We start from the raw sequence: 17,973 nt of genomic DNA, 5'->3' as shown, positions 1-17,973 counted from the left end.
GTATCCTGCAACTTTACCATATTCATTAATTAGCTCTAGCAGTTTTCTGGTGGCGGTTTTAGGATTCTCTATGTATAGTATCATGTCATCCGCAAACAGTGACAGTTTTACTTCTTCTTTTCCAATTTGTATTCCTTTTATCTCTTTTTCTTCTCTGATTGCCGTGGCTAGGACTTCCAGAACTATGTTGAATAATAGTGGTGAGAGTGGACATCCTTGGCTTGTTCCTGATCTTAGAGGAAATGCTTTCAGGTTTTCACCATTGAGAATGATGTTTGCTGTGGGTTTGTCATATATGGCCTTTATTATGTTGAGGTAGGTTCCCTCTATGCCCACTTTCTGGAGAGTTTTTATCATAAATGGGTGTTGAATTTTGTCAAAAGCTTTTTCTGCATCTATTGAGATGATCATCTGGTTTTTATTCTTTAATTTGTTAATATGGTGTATCACATTGATTTGCGTGTATTGAAGAATCCTTGCATCCCTGGGATAAATCCCACATGATCGTGGTGTATGATCCTTTGAATGTGTTGTTGGATTCTGTTTGCTAGTATTTTGTTGAGGATTTTTGCATCTATATTCATCAGTGATATTGGTCTGTAATTTTGTTTTTTTGTAGTGTCTTTGTCTGGTTTTGGTATCAGGGTGATGGTGGCCTCATAAAATGAGTTTGGGAGTGTTCCTTCCTCTGCAATTTTTGGGAAGAGTTTGAGAAGGATAGGTGTTAGCTCTTCTGTAACTGTTTGGTAGAATTCACCTGTGAAGCCATCTGGTCCTGGACTTTTGTTGGAAGATTTTTAATCACAGTTTCAATTTCATTACTTGTGATTGGTCTGTTCATATTTTCTGCTTCTTCCTGGTTCAGTCTTGGAAGGGTATACCTTTCTAAGAATTTGTCCATTTCTTCCAGGTTGTCCATTTTATTGGCATAAAGTTGCTTGTAGTAGTCGCTTAGGATGCTTCGTATTTCTGCGGTGTCTGTTGTAACTTCTCCTTTTTCATTTCTGATTGTATTGATTTCAGTCCTCTCCCTGTTTTTCTTGATGAGTCTGGCTAATGGCTTATCAATTTTGTTTATCTTCTCAAAGAACCAGCTTTTAGTTTTATTGATCTTTGCTATTGTTTTCTTTGTTTCTATTTCATTTATCTCCACTCTGATCTTTATGATTTCTTTCCTTCTGCTAACTTTGGGTTTTGTTTGTTCTTCTTTCTCTAGTTTCTTTAGGTGTAAGGTTAGATTGTTTGCTTGAGATTTTTCTTGTTTCTTTAGGTAGGCTTGTATAGCTATAAATTTCCCTCTTAGAACTGCTTTTGCTGCATCCCATAGGTTTTGGGTCGTCGTTTGTCTCTTTTCATTGTCATTTGTCTCTAGCTATTTTTTGATTTCCTCTTTGATTTCATCAGTGATCTCTTGGTTATTTAGTAACGTATTTTTTAGCCTCCATGTGTTTGTGTTTTTTACGATTTTTTCCTTGTAATTCATTTCTAATCTCATAGCGTTGTGGTCAGAAAAGATGCTTGATATGATTTCAATTTTCTTAAATTTACTGAGGCTTGATTTGTGACCCAAGATGTGATCTATCCTGGAGAATGTTCCGTGCGCACTTGAGAAGAAAGTGTAATCTGCTGTTTTTGGATGGAATGTCCTATAAATATCAATTAAATCTATCTGGTCTATTGTGTCATTTAAAGCTTCTGTTTCCTTATTTATTTTCATTTTGGATGATCTGTCCATTGGTGTAAGTGACGTGTTAAAGTCCCCCACTATGATTGTGTTACTGTCGATTTCCTCTTTTATAGCTGTTAGCAGTTGCCTTATGTATTGAGGTGCTCCTATGTTGGGTGCATATATATTTATAATTGTTATATCTTCTTGGATTGATCCCTTGATGATTATGTAGTGTCCTTCCTTGTCTCTTGTAACATTATTTTAAAGTCTATTTTTTCTGATATGAGTATAGCTACTCCAGCTTTCTTTTGATTTCCATTTGCATGGAATATCTTTTTCCATCCCCTCACTTTCAGTCTGTATGTGTCCCTAGGTCTGAAGTGGGTCTCTTGTAGACAGCATATAGATGGGTCTTGTTTTTGTATCCATTCAGCAAGCCTGTGTCTCTTGGTTGGAGCATTTAATCCATTCATGTTTAAGGTAATTATCGATATGTATGTTCCTATGACCATTTTCTTAATTGTTTTGAGTTTGTTTTTGTCGGTCCTTTTCTTCTCTTGTGTTTCCCACTTAGAGAAGTTCTTTCAGCATTTGTTGTAGAGCTGGTTTTGTGGTGCTGAATTCTCTTAGCTTTTGCTTGTCTGTAAAGCTTTTGATTTCTCCATCAAATCTAAATGAGATCCTTGCCGGGTAGAGTAATCTTGGTTGTAGGTTCTTCCCTTTCATCACTTTAAGTATATCATGCCACTCCCTTCTGGCTTGTAGAGTTTCTGCTGAGAAATCAGCTGTTAACCTTATGGGAGTTCCCTTGTATGTTATTTGTCGTTTTTCCCTTGCTGCTTTCAATAATTTTTCTTTGTCTTTAGTTTTTGCCAATTTGATTACTGTGTCTTGGCGTGTTTCTCCTTGGGTTTATCCTGTATGGGACTCTCTGCGCTTCCTGGACTTGGGTGGCTATTTCCTTTCCCATGTTAGGGAAGTTTTCAGCTATAATCTCTTCAAATATTTTCTCTGGTCCTTTCTCTCTCTCTTCTCCTTCTGGGACCCCTATAATGCGAATGTTGTTGCGTTTAATGTTGTCCCAGAGGTCTCTTAGGCTGTCTTCATTTCTTTTCATTCTTTTCTCTTTAGTCTGTTCTGCAGCAGTGAATTCCACCATTCTGTCTTCCAGGTCACTTATCCGTTCTTCTGCCTCAGTTATTCTACTATTGATTCCTTCTAGTGTAGTTTTCATTTTAGCTATTGTATTGGTCATCTCTCTTTGTTTGTTCTTTAATTCTTCTAGGTCTTTGTTAATCATTTCTTGCATCTTCTCAATCTTTGCCTCCATTCTTATTCTGAGGTCCTGGATCATCTTCACTATCATTATTCTGAATTCTTTTTCTGGAAGGTTGCCTATCTCCACTTCATTTAGTTGTTTTTCTGGGATTTTTTCTTGTTCCTTCATCTGGTACATAACCCTCTGCCTTTTCATCTTGTCTATCTTTCTGTAAATGTGGTTTCTGTTCCACAGGCTGCAGGATTGTAGTTTTTCTTGCTTCTGCTGTCTGCCCTCTGGTGGTTGAGGCTATCTAAGAGGCTTGATGGGAGGCTCTGGAGGTCGCTTGTTTTGTTTTAATGGGCAAAGTTCCCAAATAATGTTTTTTGGGGGAAGGGGAGGCAAATCAGGGACTTCATAAATATCTTTAAAGGAAAAGTTAATTTAAATAGATCAGTTATTTGGAGGGTAGTGAAGAAATCATTGGCTTCGTAATTATCCTTGCTAGTATCATTTTAGTCTGTCAGTTTTTCTGTCTCAAATTTATTATATTCATTTCAATATGGAGAGATTTACTCTTATATTTTATAGAAGGCAGAACAGGCTTTGTTGGGTTGGCAGTAGACTTAAGAAAAATCAATCTAAGAAATCTAAGAATTCTTTTTTAAAAAATTTTGCATTGTTTTGATTCTTTTTTTTAACAGAAACTTTAAATCCACATATTATCAAGGGAATTTATTATTATTATTATTTTTAAACATCTTTATTGAAGTATAATTGCTTTACAATGGTGTGTTAGTTTCTGCTTTATAACAAAGTGAATCAGTTATACATATACATATGTTCCCATATCTCTTCCCTCTTGCATCTCCCTCCTTCCTTCCCACCCTCACTATCCCACCACTCTAGGTGGTCACAAAGCACCGAGCTGATCTCCCTGTGCTATGCGGCTGCTTCCCACTAGCTATCTATTTTACATTTGGTAGTGTATATATGTCCATGACACTCTCTCACCCTGTCACATCTCACCCCTCCCCCTCCCCATATCCTCAAGTCCATTCTCTAGTAGGTCTGTGTCTTTATTCCCGTCTTGCCACTAGGTTCTTCATGACCTTTTTTTTTTTTTTTCCTTAGATTCCGTATATATGTGTTAGCATACTGTATTTGTTTTTCTCTTTCTGACTGATTTCACTCTGTATGACAGACTCTAACTCCATCCACCTCATTACAAATACCTCCATTTCATTTCTTTTTATGGCTGAGTAATATTCCATTGTATATATGTGCCACATCTTCTTTCTCCATTCATCCGATGATGGACACTTAGGTTGCTTCCATGTCCCGGCTGTTGTAAATAGAGCTGCAATGAACATTGTGGTACATGACTCTTTTTGAATTATGGTTTTCTCAGGGTATATGCCCAGTAGTGGGATTGCTGGGTCGTATGGTAGTTCTATTTTTAGTTTTTTAAGGAACCTCCATACTGTTCTCCATAGTGGCTGTATCAATTTACATTCCCACCAACAGTGCAAGAGTGTTCCCTTTTCTCCACACCCTCTCCAGCATTTATTGTTTCTAGATTTTTTGATGATGGCCATTCTGACCGGTGTGAGATGATACCTCATTGTAGTTTTGATTTGCATTTGTCTAATGATTAATGATGTTGAGCATCCTTTTATGTGTCTGTTGGCAATCTGTATACCTTCTTTGGAGAAATGTCTATTTAGGTCTTCTGCCCATTTTTGGACTGGGTTGTTTGTTTTTTTGTTATTGAGCTGCATGAGCTGCTTGTAAATCTTGGAGATTAATCCTTTGTCAGTTGCTTCATTTGCAAATATTTTCTCCCATTCTGAGGGTTGTCTTTTGGTCTTGTTTATGGTTTCCTTTGCTGTGCAAAAGCTTTGAAGTTTCATTAGGTCCCATTTGTTTATTTGTGTTTTTATTTCCATTTCTCTAGGAGGTGGGTCAAAAAGGATCTTGCTGTGATTTATGTCATAGAGTGTTCTGCCTATGTTTTCCTCTAAGAGTTTGATAGTGTCTGGCCTTACACTTAGGTCTTTAATCCATTTTGAGTTTATTTTTGTGTATGGTGTTAGGGAGTGTTCTAATTTCATTCTTTTACATGTAGCTGTCCAGTTTTCCCAGCACCACTTATTGAAGAGGCTGTCTTCTCTCCATTGTATATTCTTGCCTCCTTTATCAAAGATAAGGTGACCATATGTGCGTGGGTTTATCTCTGGGCTTTCTATCCTGTTCCATTGATCTATATTTCTGTTGTTGTGCCAGTACCAAACTGTCTTGATTACTGTAGCTTTGTAATATAGTCTGAAGTCAGGGAGCCTGATTCCTCCAGCTCCATTTTTCGTTCTCAAGATTGCTTTGGCTATTCGGGGTCTTTTGTGTCTTCATACAAATTGTGAAATTTTTTGTTCTAGTTCTGTGAAAAATGCCAGTGGTAGTTTGATAGGGATTGCATTGAATCTGTAGATTGCTTTGGGTAGTAGAGTCATTTTCACAATGTTGATTCTTCCAATCCAAGAACATGGTATATCTCTCCATCTGTTTGTATCATCTTTAATTTCTTCATCAGTGTCCTATAATTTTCTGCATACAGGTCTTTTGTCTCCTTAGGTAGGTTTATTCCTAGATATTTTATTCTTTTTGTTGCAGTGGTAAACGGGAGTGTTTTCTTAATTTCACTTTGAGATTTTTCATCATTAGTATATAGGAATGCCAGAGATTTCTCTGCATTAATTTTGTATCCTGCTACTTTACCAAATTCATTGATTAGCTCTAGTAGTTTTCTGGTGGCAGGTTTAGGATTCTCTATGTATAGTATCATGTCATCTGCAAACAGTGACAGCTTTACTTCTTTTCCGATTTGGATTCCTTTTTATTTCTTTTTCTTTTCTTATTGCTGTGGCTAACACTTCCAAAACTATGTTGAATAATAGTGGTGAGAGTGGGCAACCTTGTGTTGTTCCTGATCTTAGTGGAAATGGTTTCAGTTTTTCACCATTGTGGACAATGTTGGCTGTGGGTTTGTCATATATGGCCTTTATAATGTTGAGGAAAGTTCCCTCTATGCCTACTTTCTGGCTTTTATCATAAATGGGTGTTGAATTTTGTCGAAAGCTTTCTCTGCATCTATTGAGATGATCATATGATTTTTCTTCTTCAATTTGTTAATATGATGTATCACGTTGATTGATTTGCGTTTATTGAAGAATCCTTGCATTCCTGGAATAAACCCCACTTGATCATGGTGTATAATCCTTTTAATGTGCTGTTGGATTCTGTTTGCTAGTATTTTGTTGAGGATTTTTGCATCTATGTTCATCAGTGATATTGGCCTGTAGTTTTCTTTCTTTGTGACATCTTTGTCTGGTTTTGGTATCAGGGTGATGGTGGCCTCGTAGAATGAGTTGGGGAGTGTTCCTCCCTCTGCAATATTTTGGAAGAGTTTGAGAAGGATAGGTGTTAGCTCTTCTCTAAATGTTTGATAGAATTCGCCTGTGAAGCCATCTGGTCCTGGGCTTTTGTTTGTTGGAAGATTTTTAATCACAGACTCAATTTCAGTGCTTGTGATTGGTCTGTTCATATTTTCTATTTCTTCCTGGTCAGTCTCGGCAGGTTGTGCATTTCTAAGAATCTGTCCATTTCTTCCAGGTTGTCCATTTTATTGGCATAGAGTTGCTTGTAGTAATCTCTCATGATTGTTTGTATTTCTGCAGTGTCAGTGGTTACTTCTCCTTTTTCATTTCTAATTCTATTGATTTGAGTCTTCTCCCTTTTTCTCTTGATGAGTCTGGCTAATGGTTTATCAATTTTGTTTATCTTCTCGAAGAACCAGCTTTTAGTTTCATTGATGTTTGCTATTGTTTCCATCATTTCTTTTTCATTTATTTCTGATCTGATCTTTATGATTTCTTTCCTTCTGCTAGCTTTGGGGTTTTTTTGCTCTTCTTTCTCTAATTGCTTTAGGTGCAAGTTTAGGTTGTTTATTCGAGATGTTTCCTGTTTCTTGATGTAGGCTTGTATTGCTATAAACTTCCCTCTTAGAACTGCTTTTGCTGCATCCCATAGGTTTTGGGTCGTCGTGTCTCCATTGTCATTTGTTTCTAGGTATTTTTTGATTTCCCCTTTGATTTCTTCAGTGATCACTGCGTTATTAAGTAGTGTATTGTGTAACCTCCATGTGTTTGTATTTTTTACAGATCTTTTCCTGTAATTGATATCTAGTCTCATAGCGTTGTGGTCGGAAAAGATACTTGATACGATTTCAGTTTTCTTAAATTTACCAAGGCTTGATTTGTGACCCAAGATATGATCTATCCTGGAGAATGTTCCATGAGCACTTGAGAAAAATGTGTATTCTGTTGTTTTTGGGTGGAATGTCCTATCAATATCAATTCAGTCCATCTTGTTTAATGTATCATTTAAAGCTTGTGTTTCCTTATTTATTTTCATTTTGGATGATCTGTCCATTGGTGAAAGTGGGGTGTTAAAGTCCCCTACTATGATTGTGTTACTGTCGATTTCTCCTTTTATGGCTGTTAGTATTTGCCTTATGTATTGAGGTGCTCCTATGTTGGGTGCCTAAATATTTACAATTGTTATACCTTCCTCTTGGATCGATCCCTTGATCATTATATAGTGTCCTTCTTTGTCTCTTGCAATAGTCTTTATTTTAAAGTCTATTTTGTCTGATATGAGAATTGCTACTCCAGCTTTCTTTTGATTTCCATTTGCATGAAATATCTTTTTCCATCCCCTCACTTTCAGTCTGTATGTGTCTCTAGGTCTGAAGTGGGTCTCTTGTAGACAGCATATATATGGGTCTTGTTTTTGTATCCATTCAGCCAGTCTGTGTCTTTTGGTGGGAGCATTTAATCCATTTACATTTAACGTAGTTATCGATATGTATGTTCCTATTCCCATTTTCTTAAATATTTTGGGTTTGTTATTGTAGGTGTTTATTTTCTCTTGAGTTTCTTGCCTAGAGAAGTTCCTTTAGCATTTGTTGTAAAGCTGGTTTGGTGGTGCTGAACTCTCTCAGCTTTTGCTTGTCTGTAAAGGTTTTAAGTTCTCCATCAAATCTGAATGAGATCCTTGCTGGGTAGAGTAACCTTGGTTGTAGGTTTTTCTCCTTCATGACTTTAAATATATCCTGCCACTCCCTTCTGGCTTGCAGAGTTTCTGTTGAAAGATCAGCTGTTAACCTTATGGGGATTCCCTTGTGTGTTATTTGTTGTTTTTCCCTTGCTGCTTTTAATATGTTTTCTTTATATTTAATTTTTGATAGTTTGATCAATATGTGTCTTGGCGTGTTTCTCCTTGGATTTATCCTGTATGGGACTCTCTGTGCTTCCTGGACTTGATTAACTATTTCCTTTCCCATATTAGGGAAGTTTTCAACTGTAATCTCTTCAAATATTTTCTCAGTCCCTTTCTTTTTCTCTTCTTCTTCTGGGACCCCTATAATTCGAATGTTGGTGCGTTTAATGTTGTCCCAGAGGTCTCTGAGACTGTCCTCAGTTCTTTTCATTCTTTTTTCTTTATTCTGCTCTGCAGTAGTTATTTCCACTATTTTATCTTCCAGGTCACTTATCCGTTCTTCTGCCTCAGTTATTCTGCTATTGATCCCATCTAGAGTATTTTTAATTTCATTTATTGTGTTTTTCATCATTGCTTGGTTCCTGTTTAGTTCTTCTACGTCCTTGTTAAATGTTTCTTGCAATTTGTCTATTCTATTTCCAAGATTTTGGATCATCTTTACTATCATTATTCTGAATTCTTTTTCAGGTAGACTGCCTATTTTCTCTTCATTTGTTAGGTCTGGTGTGTTTTGACCCTGTTCCTTCACCTGCTGTGTGTTTTTTTGTCTTCTCATTTTGCTTATCTTACTGTGTTTGGGGTCTCCTTTTCACAGCCTGCAGGTTCGTAGTTCCCGTTGTTTTTGGTATCTGTCCCCAGTGGCTAAGGCTGGTTCAGTGGGTTGTGTAGGCTTCCTGGTGGAGGGGACTAGTGCCTGTGTTCTGGTGGGTGAGGTTGGATCTTGTCTTTCTGGTGGGCACGTCCACGTCTGGTGGTGTGTTTTGGGGTGTCTGTGGCCTTATTATGATTTTAGGCAGCCTCTCTGCTAATGGATGGGGCTGTGTTCCTGTCTTGCTAGTTGTTTGGCATAGGGTGTCCAGCACTGTAGCTTGCTGGTCGTTGAGTGAAGCTGGGTCTTAATGTTGAGATGGAGATCTCTGAGAGATTTTCGCCGTTTGGTATTACGTGGAGCTGGGAGGTCTCTTGTGGACCAGTGTCCTGAAGTTGGCTCTCCCACCTCAGAGGCACAGCCCTGATGCCTGGCTGGAGCACCAAGAGCCTTTCATCCACACGGCTCAGAATAAAAGGGAGAAAAAATAGAAAGAAAGAAAGAAAGAGGATCAAATAAAATAAAATAAAGCTATTATAATAAAAAATAAGAAAAAAATTATTAAGAATAAATTTATTAAGAAAAAAATTCTTTTTTAATTTTTAAAGGTAGAAAATAAGGAAAAAATTATTAAGAAAACATTTATTAGGAAAAAAAACACTTTTAAGTAAAAAAAAAAAAAAAAAAAAAAAAAAAAGGACAGACCTAATCCTAGGACTAATGGTGAAAGCAAAGCTATACAGACAAAATCTCACCCAGAAGCATACACATATACACTCGCAAAAAAAGGAAAAGGGGAAAATTTAATATATCCTGCTCCCAAAGTCCACCTCCTGAATTTGGGGTGATTCATTGTCTATTCACGTATTCAACAGATGCAGGCACATCAAGTTGTTTGTGGATCTTTAATCCGCTGCTTCTGAGGCTGCTGGGAGAGATTTCCCTTTCTCTTCTTTGTTCGTACAGGTCCCGGGGTTCAGCTTTGGATTTGGACCCGCCTTTGCATGTAGATCACCTGAGGGCGTCTGTTCCCCACCCAGACAGAACAGGGTTAAAGGAGCAGCTGACTAGGGGGCTGTGGCTCACTCAGGCTGGGGAGAGGGAGGGGTACGGATGCGGGGCGAGCCTGCGGCGGCAGAGGCCAGCGTGACGTTGCAGCAGCCTGAGGCGCGCTGTGCGTTCTTCCGGGGAAGTTTTCCCCGGATCACGGGAGCCTGGCGGTGGCGGGCTGCACCAGCTCCCGGGAGGGGCGGTGTGAAGAGTGACCTGTGCTCGCACACAGGCTTCTTGGTGGCGGCAGCAGCAGCCTTAGCGTCTCATGCCCGTCTCTGGGGTCCGCGCTGATAGCCGCAGCTCACGCCCGTCTCTGGAGCTCGTTTAGGTGGCGCTCTGAATCCCCTCTCCTTGCGCGCAGCGAAACAAAGAGGCAAGAAAAGGTCTCTTGCCTCTTCAGCAGCTGCAGACTTTTTCCTGGACTCCCTCCCCTCTAGCTGTGGTGTGCTAATCCCTTCAGGCTGTGTTCACGCCGCCAACCCCAGTCCTCTCCCTGGGATCCAACCAAAGCCGGAGCCTCAGCTCCCAGCCCCGCCCGCCCCGGCGGGTGAGCAGACAAGCCTCTCGGGCTGGTGAGTGCTACTCAACACACCGATCCTCCGTGTGGAAATCTCTCCACTTTGCCCTCCGCACCCCTGTGGCTGCGCTCTTCTCCGTGGCTCCGAAGCTTCCCCCCTCTGCCACCTGCAGTCTCCGCCCGCAAAGGGCCTTCCTAGTGTGTGGACACCTTTCCTTCTTCACAGCTCCCTCCCACTGGTGCAGGTCCCGTCCCTATTCTTTTGTCTCTGTTATTTCTTTTTTCTTTTGCCCTACCCAAGTACGTGGGGATTTTCTTGCCTTTTGGGAGGTCTGACGTCTTCTACCAGCGTTCAGTGGGTGTTCTGTAGGAGCAGTTCCACGTGTAGATGTATTTCTACTGTATCTGTGGGAAGGAAGGTGATCTCCGCGTCTTACTCTTCCGCCATCTTGCCCAGACCCCTCGGGAATTTATTATTTTTTAAAATTTATTTATTTTTGGCGGCGTTGGGTCTTTGTTTCTGCACACGGGCTTTCTCTAGTTGCAGAGAGCGGGGGCTACTCTTTGTTGCAGTGCACAGGCTTCTCATTGCGGTGGCTTCTCTTGTTGCGGAGCACGGGCTCTAGGTGTGCGGGCTTCAGTAGTCGTGGCACGCTGGCTCAGTAGTTGTGGCTCGCGGGCTGTAGGGTGCAGGCTCAGTAGTTGTGGCACATGGGCTTAGTTACTCCGCGGCATGTGGGATCTATCTTCCCGGACCAGGGATTGAACCCGTGACCCTGCATTGGCAGGCGGATTATTAACCACTGGGCCACCAGGGAAGTCCCTCAATCTAAGAATTCTTGGGCTAAAGATGATTTTCATTTTTATTTCACATCCATAAATTAGGCTAACGATACTAAACTTACTGAGCCTTCTTTGTTGAAAGTGTTAAAATATTAAAAAAAAAACTTTTAAAGAAATTATATAACAATAGGAAAAAATGTGGTTACATATTTAGAAAGTTTTTTCCTCTTTCTTAGGTTTATTTCCAAAATTGAAGAAGTCTTGAACGACTGGAAACTGATTGGAAACTCTTTGGGAAAGCCACTTGAAAAGGTCAGATCTATTTGCTGGTATCTCTAAATGAGTATTTGCTTTGAAACTTCTATTTTTAAGTCTTTTGCTGCATTTGATACATTTAAAGTAAATGCTTTTAAAGTTATGTATAATCTATGAACATAAAATGGCATTTGGAAGAACTTGGATTGGAATCTATGGCGAATAACATTTGTAAGATACTTGTGACCTGTTTTTTAAATAATAAAATTTGTATGTATAATGTCATTCTTTGTGAGTGATTTTATTTCTGTTTCTCCTGGTGTTTACTTCTCTCTTGCTTTCTCCGTTAGAATGTTTGAAAAAAGTTTTTCAAATTTTTTTGGTCAGAGAAAAATTGCAACTACCAACTTCTTGGGTAGAGTATTTTGCGTAACTAATGAGGAAAAATCTTGGTTTCAACAACTAACTTGATGTCATTAGTAGTTATTTTACTCAGTTCTTGTATTTTATGATACCACTAATAATGTTTGTCTTTCCCCTCTTCTTTTTTTAACTTTATGGATGTTTTGAGGATATTTAAGAATGAAAAAAAATATTCAAAATTGAGGTGAAACTAATCCTAACCTAAGATATTGATAGTTTTGCTCATAAACCATGCTGCAAATGTTTACTGAAGCACATACTCTGAGAACAAACCTAGATTTCCTGTATTTCACTGAAGGGAACTAACAGTTTGATTTTAGGCTTATATAGATGCTCTCTTTGTTAGGTAAATTCTTTTCAAGTAAATTTGATCATTGTTTTTTTAAAAAATCTATTCTTAACTGCAGTTTACCCCTATGTAAGGAACTCTCAATTCTCAATATTTGCTAGGGTTTTTCAGCTTTATTGTGATGTTAACAGAATTTGAGACTCTCAAAGTATTATGATTTTTTTCTTTAGCCATATGAATAAGAGCAGAAAAATCACATCATTTAATATAGTGAAATATATACATTAAATCAACTGTGTTTAAATATTTTATGATTGTATTTTTGAGTAGAGGAAATGTGAAGTTCTGAGACACAGATATTCTATTCCACTTGAAACAAAGACATAGCAGTTGATATAAATGCCAATAAAATTAAAGGCAAAACAAGCTGGATATAACTGGAGTGGGAAGTGATTTGTTCTATCAAAAAGAGAGCTAAACTGTGTATTTGTGAGCTCTGATATTATATTCCTTAATTCTTTGATTTACATATTCACTGGGTATCCTTTATGTGCCATGTCTGAAGAAGTAGTGAACAGGGTAAGATCCTTGTTTGCCACTGCACATGAATTTTCATGAGAGAGAGGTAATTAATAAGTAAATAAGATTAAAATTCTAGACGCTAAATTCAACTTTGGGATTTAAGTTGGGTAATGTATTCAAAGTAGGTAGCATATTGCTATCAGGTAGTAGGGGCAAAAGGAGTGTTTTCTCCCTACAGGTAGTAGTAAATAAATCAAATATGGAAAATATGAACACATTTCAAGGTGAGCTGTAACTATGATGAATAAGATTAAAGAAAGTGTAAAGGAGTATATATATGCTGTATATATTCAGCATAAAAAAGAAAATTTAGAGCATACCTTAGTAAGAGATTGTAATTTATGTCAAGGACAGTGATTACTAATTCTCTTTCTCCACTGAGGGAGAATTAAGAGAAATTATTTTTTAAATACCTTTAATTATGGAAAATTTCAAAAATAGTATAGGCAACCCCCACGTGTGTGTCACTCAGATTCAACAATTCTTCCATTTCTTATTTCAGTATTACCCCTATCTACTCGCCACCCCTACTAGATTTTTTTTAAATAGTTTTTTTTTTAATAAACTATATATAATGTACAAAACTGCTTATTTTGGTAAATGTTTATATCATGTAAGATTCCTCACTCAAGATATTGGACATTTCTGTCATCCCAGAAATGTCCATAGTGAACCATTCCACTTGATTCCCATGTTCCTCACTCATGCCTTCTCCCTGCAACGCCCCCTGCCCCCTGCCCTTCCAAGGCATCTGCTGTTCTTTTCCTTTTTTCTTTTAGCTTACTTTTGCCTACTCTGCGATTGGATATACGTGCTATCATACAGTACATAGTCTTTATGCTGGTTTGTTTTACATAATATTTGAGATTATTCTAGGTTGTTGCAGGTATCAGTATTTTTATTGCTGAGTAGTAGTCTGTTGTATGAATGAATATACCACAGTGTGTCACTTGTTGACAGACACATTCGCTATTGTGAATAAAGCAGAACATTCTTACATGAGGCCTTTTGCAGAGGTATGTTTTTATTTCTCTTGGGTAAATATCTAGTAGAATTACTGGGTCATAGGCTAAGTGTATGCTTAACTTTATGAGAAATTGCTAGATCTTTTGTAACATTTTACCTACCCACCAGCAATATGTGAGAGTTTGGGTCATTTCATATTTTCACCAACAGTTGTTTGTTTTCAGTCTTATAAAGTTTAGTCCTCCTAATGGGTATGTAGTTTGTGGAATTAATTTGTATTCTCTTTCTGGTTTTACTTTTGTATTTCTGTGACGAATATTGGTATTGATCACTTTTTTCGTGTGCTTGTTAGCCATTTGTGTGTCATCTTTTGTGAAATGTCCAAGTTTTTTGTCCATATTTTAAATTGGGTTTAGTTTTTATTGAGTTGTAGGGATCTTTTAGTTCTTTTATATATTCTGCTTTTAAGTCTTTTCACAGATAGTACTTTTGCTAGGTTGTGAAGATATGTTTTCTTCTAGAGCTTATCATTTTAGCTTTTATTTAGGTATATGACCCATCATGAACTAATGACATGTATGGTGTGAGGTGGGAATCACAGTTCAGTTTTTTACATATGGCTATCTTGTTCTAGAACCTTTTGTTGAAAACACTTTTCTCCATTGAATTGCTTTGTTGCCTTTGTCAGACAGTTGACCTAGGGGGGTCATCTTCTGGAATCTGTATTCTGTTTCATTAATCTATTTGAAAATCCTGATGTCAATACCACATTGTCTACTGACTACTGAGTACTACACTGACTACTGTAGTTTAGGGTTTCCCAGTTTTGGCACTATTGAAATTTTGGGCCAGGTTGTTGTGGGGCTGTCTCGCGTATTATAGAATTTTAGTAGTATCCCTGTCCTCTGCCTGTTAGATCCCAGTAGCATCCTCCCTGTGGTGAAAACCAAAAATGTATCTAGACATTGCCAAATGTCCCCTGAGGTGCAAAATTGCCTCCAACTGAGAACCACTGAATAGCTTTAGAGTAAGTCCCAAATTTAGTTAATGTAAATTCTCTAGCTTTTGTTGTTTTCCCAAATTGTTTTGTCTATTCTAGGACCTTTGTTTTCATTATGAATTTCAGAATGAGCTTGTCAGTTTATATAAAAAGGATTATGATTATGCTGGGACTATGATTGGGATTGTGTTGAATTTATAGATTACTTTGAGGAGAAGTAACATTTTGACAATCTTGAAGCTTGACATCTCTTCACTTATTAAGTCATCTTTATCGCAGCAATGTTTTATAGCTTTTGATGAGGTCTTGCATTTTTTTGTTAAATTTATTACTAAATATGTTATATGATGCAGTTGTAAATGGAATTGTTTTTAAATTTTCTTTTTCATTTGTTTGTTGCTAGTGCATAGACATACAATAAAATTTTGTGTATTGATTTGGTATCTTGACCTGGTTAAATGTAAAGATTCATAATCTTTTTGTTAATTCTTCTGCATCTTCTACATGCATAGTCATGTTATTTGCAAATAGGTACAGTTTTACTTCTTTCTCAATTTTTGTACCTTGCATTTCTTATTTTTAATTGCACTAACTGGGACCTTTAATAAAATTTTGAATAGAATTGTTGAGAGTAGACATCCTTGCCTCCTTCCCAATTTTAAGGGGGAAATGTCCAGCTCTTCAATACTCAGAATTGTAGGTTTTTCATAGGTGTCCTTTATAACACAGGGGAAATTCTGTTCTTAATTAGCTGAAAGGTTTTTTTGAAATCATGGGTATAATTTATTCAAATCTTATTCTGTACCTATTGAAACAGTCAGATGGTTTTTCTTTTTTATTCTCTGAATATGGTTAAGTATGTTGATTAATTTTTTTTTATTGTGGTAAAATATATACAGATGGTCTCCAACTTACGGTGATCTGACTTAGGATTTTTCGATGGGTATGATACAAAAGTGATACACACTCAGTGGAAATTGTACTTTGAATTTTGATCTTTTCCCAGGCTAGCCTGTGTGGTACAGTACTCTCTCGTGATGCTGGGCAGCAAGCTGCAGCTCCCAGTAAACCATTCGATCACGAGGGTAAGCCACTGATACACTTAAAACTGTTCTGTACCCGTGTAACCATTCTGTTTTTCACTTTAAGTACTCAAAAAATTACATGAGGTAGTCAGCATTTCATTACAAAATAGGCTTTGTGTTAGATGATTTTGTCTAACTAGGCTAATGTTAAGTGTTCTGAGCATGTTTAAGGTAGGCTAGGCTAAGCTATAGTATATGATAGATTAGGTGTATTATGTTGACTTAACGATATTTCCAACCTATTATGAGTTTATTGGGCCATAATAACACCATCATAAGTCAAGGACGATTTGTACTAACGGTTTACCACTTTAACCTTTTTTTTTTAAAGTTTTTAATTAATTAATTAATTATTTATTTTTGGCTGTGTTGGGTCTTCGTTTCTGTGTGAGGGCTTTCTCTAGTTGCGGCGAGTGGGGGCCACTCTTCATCGCAGTGTGCGGGCCTCTCACTGTTGCGGCCTCTCTTGTTGCAGAGCACAGGCTCCAGACGCGGAGGCTCAGTAGTTGTGGCTCACGGGCTCTAGAGCACAGGCTCAGTAGTTGTGGCTCACAGGCCTAGTTGCTCCACGGCATGTGGGATCCTCCCAGACCAGGGTCCAAACCCGTGTCCCCTGCATTGGCAGGCAGATTCTCAACCACTGCACCACCAAGGAAGCCCCGATTAATGAGTTCTAGTAGTTTTCTGGTGATAGATTTCTAAATTAAAATCTTTTTTTTATTGAAGTATAGTTGATGTACAATGTTGTGGCAATCTCTGCTGTACAGCAGAGTGACTCACTTATACACATACAGACATTCCTTTTTTCATATTCTTTTCCATTATGGTTTATCACAGGACATCGAATATAGTTCCCTGTGCTATACAGTAGGACCTTGTTGTTTATCCTTTCTATGTATAATAGTTTACATCTGCTAATCCCACACTCCCAATCCTTCCCTCTCAAGAATTCTAGTTTTAGTGCTTACTCCCTTTGTGGCATTGGGCCATCTCAGTTAGTTTTTGCTCCTGCTGGCGTTGCCTCTCTTAAAAGTATTCACCAGAAGCTTTAAAATGACATTTGCTTAAGTAGAATAGAATATAAACTAATAGAATTACTTAACACTTATTTGCTGTAAAAAGTATCAATGGCTTCCTTAGAGCTCCTAGAAGTTAAAAACTTAGCACCTAGCTGGGAAAAAATAAAACTCTATGTAATGTATTTTGGCTGAAAAGGTTCAGGTTTCATCAGAGATAGATGAGACGTCTCTTCAGACATTTTTAGTTCTATTATTTCATAGTTTTTATTTTTCTTTTGTATATTTTATTTATTTATTTATTTATTTATTTTGGCTGTGTTGGTACTTCGTTTCTATGCGAGGGCTTTCTCTAGTTGTGGCAAGCGGGGGCCACTCTTCATCGCCGTGCGCGGGCCTCTCACTATCGCGGCCTCTCTTGTTGCGGAGCACAGGCTCCAGACTCGCAGGCTCAGTAGTTGTGGCCCACGGGCCCAGTTGCTCTGCGGCATGTGGGATCTTCCCAGACCAGGGCTCGAACCCGTGTCCCCTGCATTGGCAGGCAGACTCTCAACCACTGCGCCACGAGGGAAGCCCTCTTTTGTATATTTTAAAAGATTTTTTGGGGCTTCCCAGGTGGCACAGTGGTTAAGAATCCGCTTCTCTTTGCAGTGGCTTAGCACGGGCTCTGTGCATGTGGGCTTCAGTAGTTGTGGCACGTGGGCTCAGTAGTTGTGGTTCGAGAGCTCTAGAGTGCAGGCTCAGTAGTTGCTCCATGGCATGTGGGATCTTCCCAGACCAGGGCTCGAACCCGTGTCCCCTGCATTGGCAGGCGGATTCTTAATCACTGCGCCACCAGGGAAGTCCCTGGTGTATTTTAAAGTAAGTTAGTATTTAGTTTAATATGTCTGCATTTAATTTTGTAAGTAGCTCTTTTCTTTATATTTTGATTTTAGTTTTTACTTTTTTCCTCCTTTGACTTAGTAATTTTTCTCCTTTTTTCTTTAATTCTGATTTAGTAATTTGATTTTTTCCTCCTAATGAATTTTATATATCCTGCAATTGGCAAGTCTAATGGGTGAGTCATTTTCTAAAAATTTGGTTGTAAATATGGCTGATGAGAATTTTGACTGTATTTTTCTATAGTGAGGAGGAAATGTTTAAATTATGTT

General features: G+C 38.1%; 1 protein-coding gene across 4 annotated transcripts in view; it reads left to right on the top strand.

Moving 5' to 3' along the window:
• Nucleotides 1–17,973, top strand: part of RAB3GAP1 (RAB3 GTPase activating protein catalytic subunit 1) — a 157,175-nt gene that overhangs the window by 6,039 nt on the left and 133,163 nt on the right. For all 4 annotated transcript variants that reach the window (XM_082397854.1, XM_082397853.1, XM_082397852.1 and 1 more), the window contains exon 3: nt 11,443–11,518. In XM_082397854.1, the coding sequence (XP_082253980.1) occupies nt 11,443–11,518 (76 nt within the window). The remainder of the gene's footprint in view (nt 1–11,442; nt 11,519–17,973) is intronic.

Source organism: Balaenoptera borealis (assembly GCF_965194805.1).
Source record: "Balaenoptera borealis genome assembly, chromosome: 6".
In the NCBI taxonomy this organism is placed as follows: domain Eukaryota; kingdom Metazoa; phylum Chordata; class Mammalia; order Artiodactyla; family Balaenopteridae; genus Balaenoptera; species Balaenoptera borealis.
The sequence above is the reverse complement of the archived record's forward strand: the minus strand, read 5'-3'. Positions and strand labels throughout refer to the sequence as shown.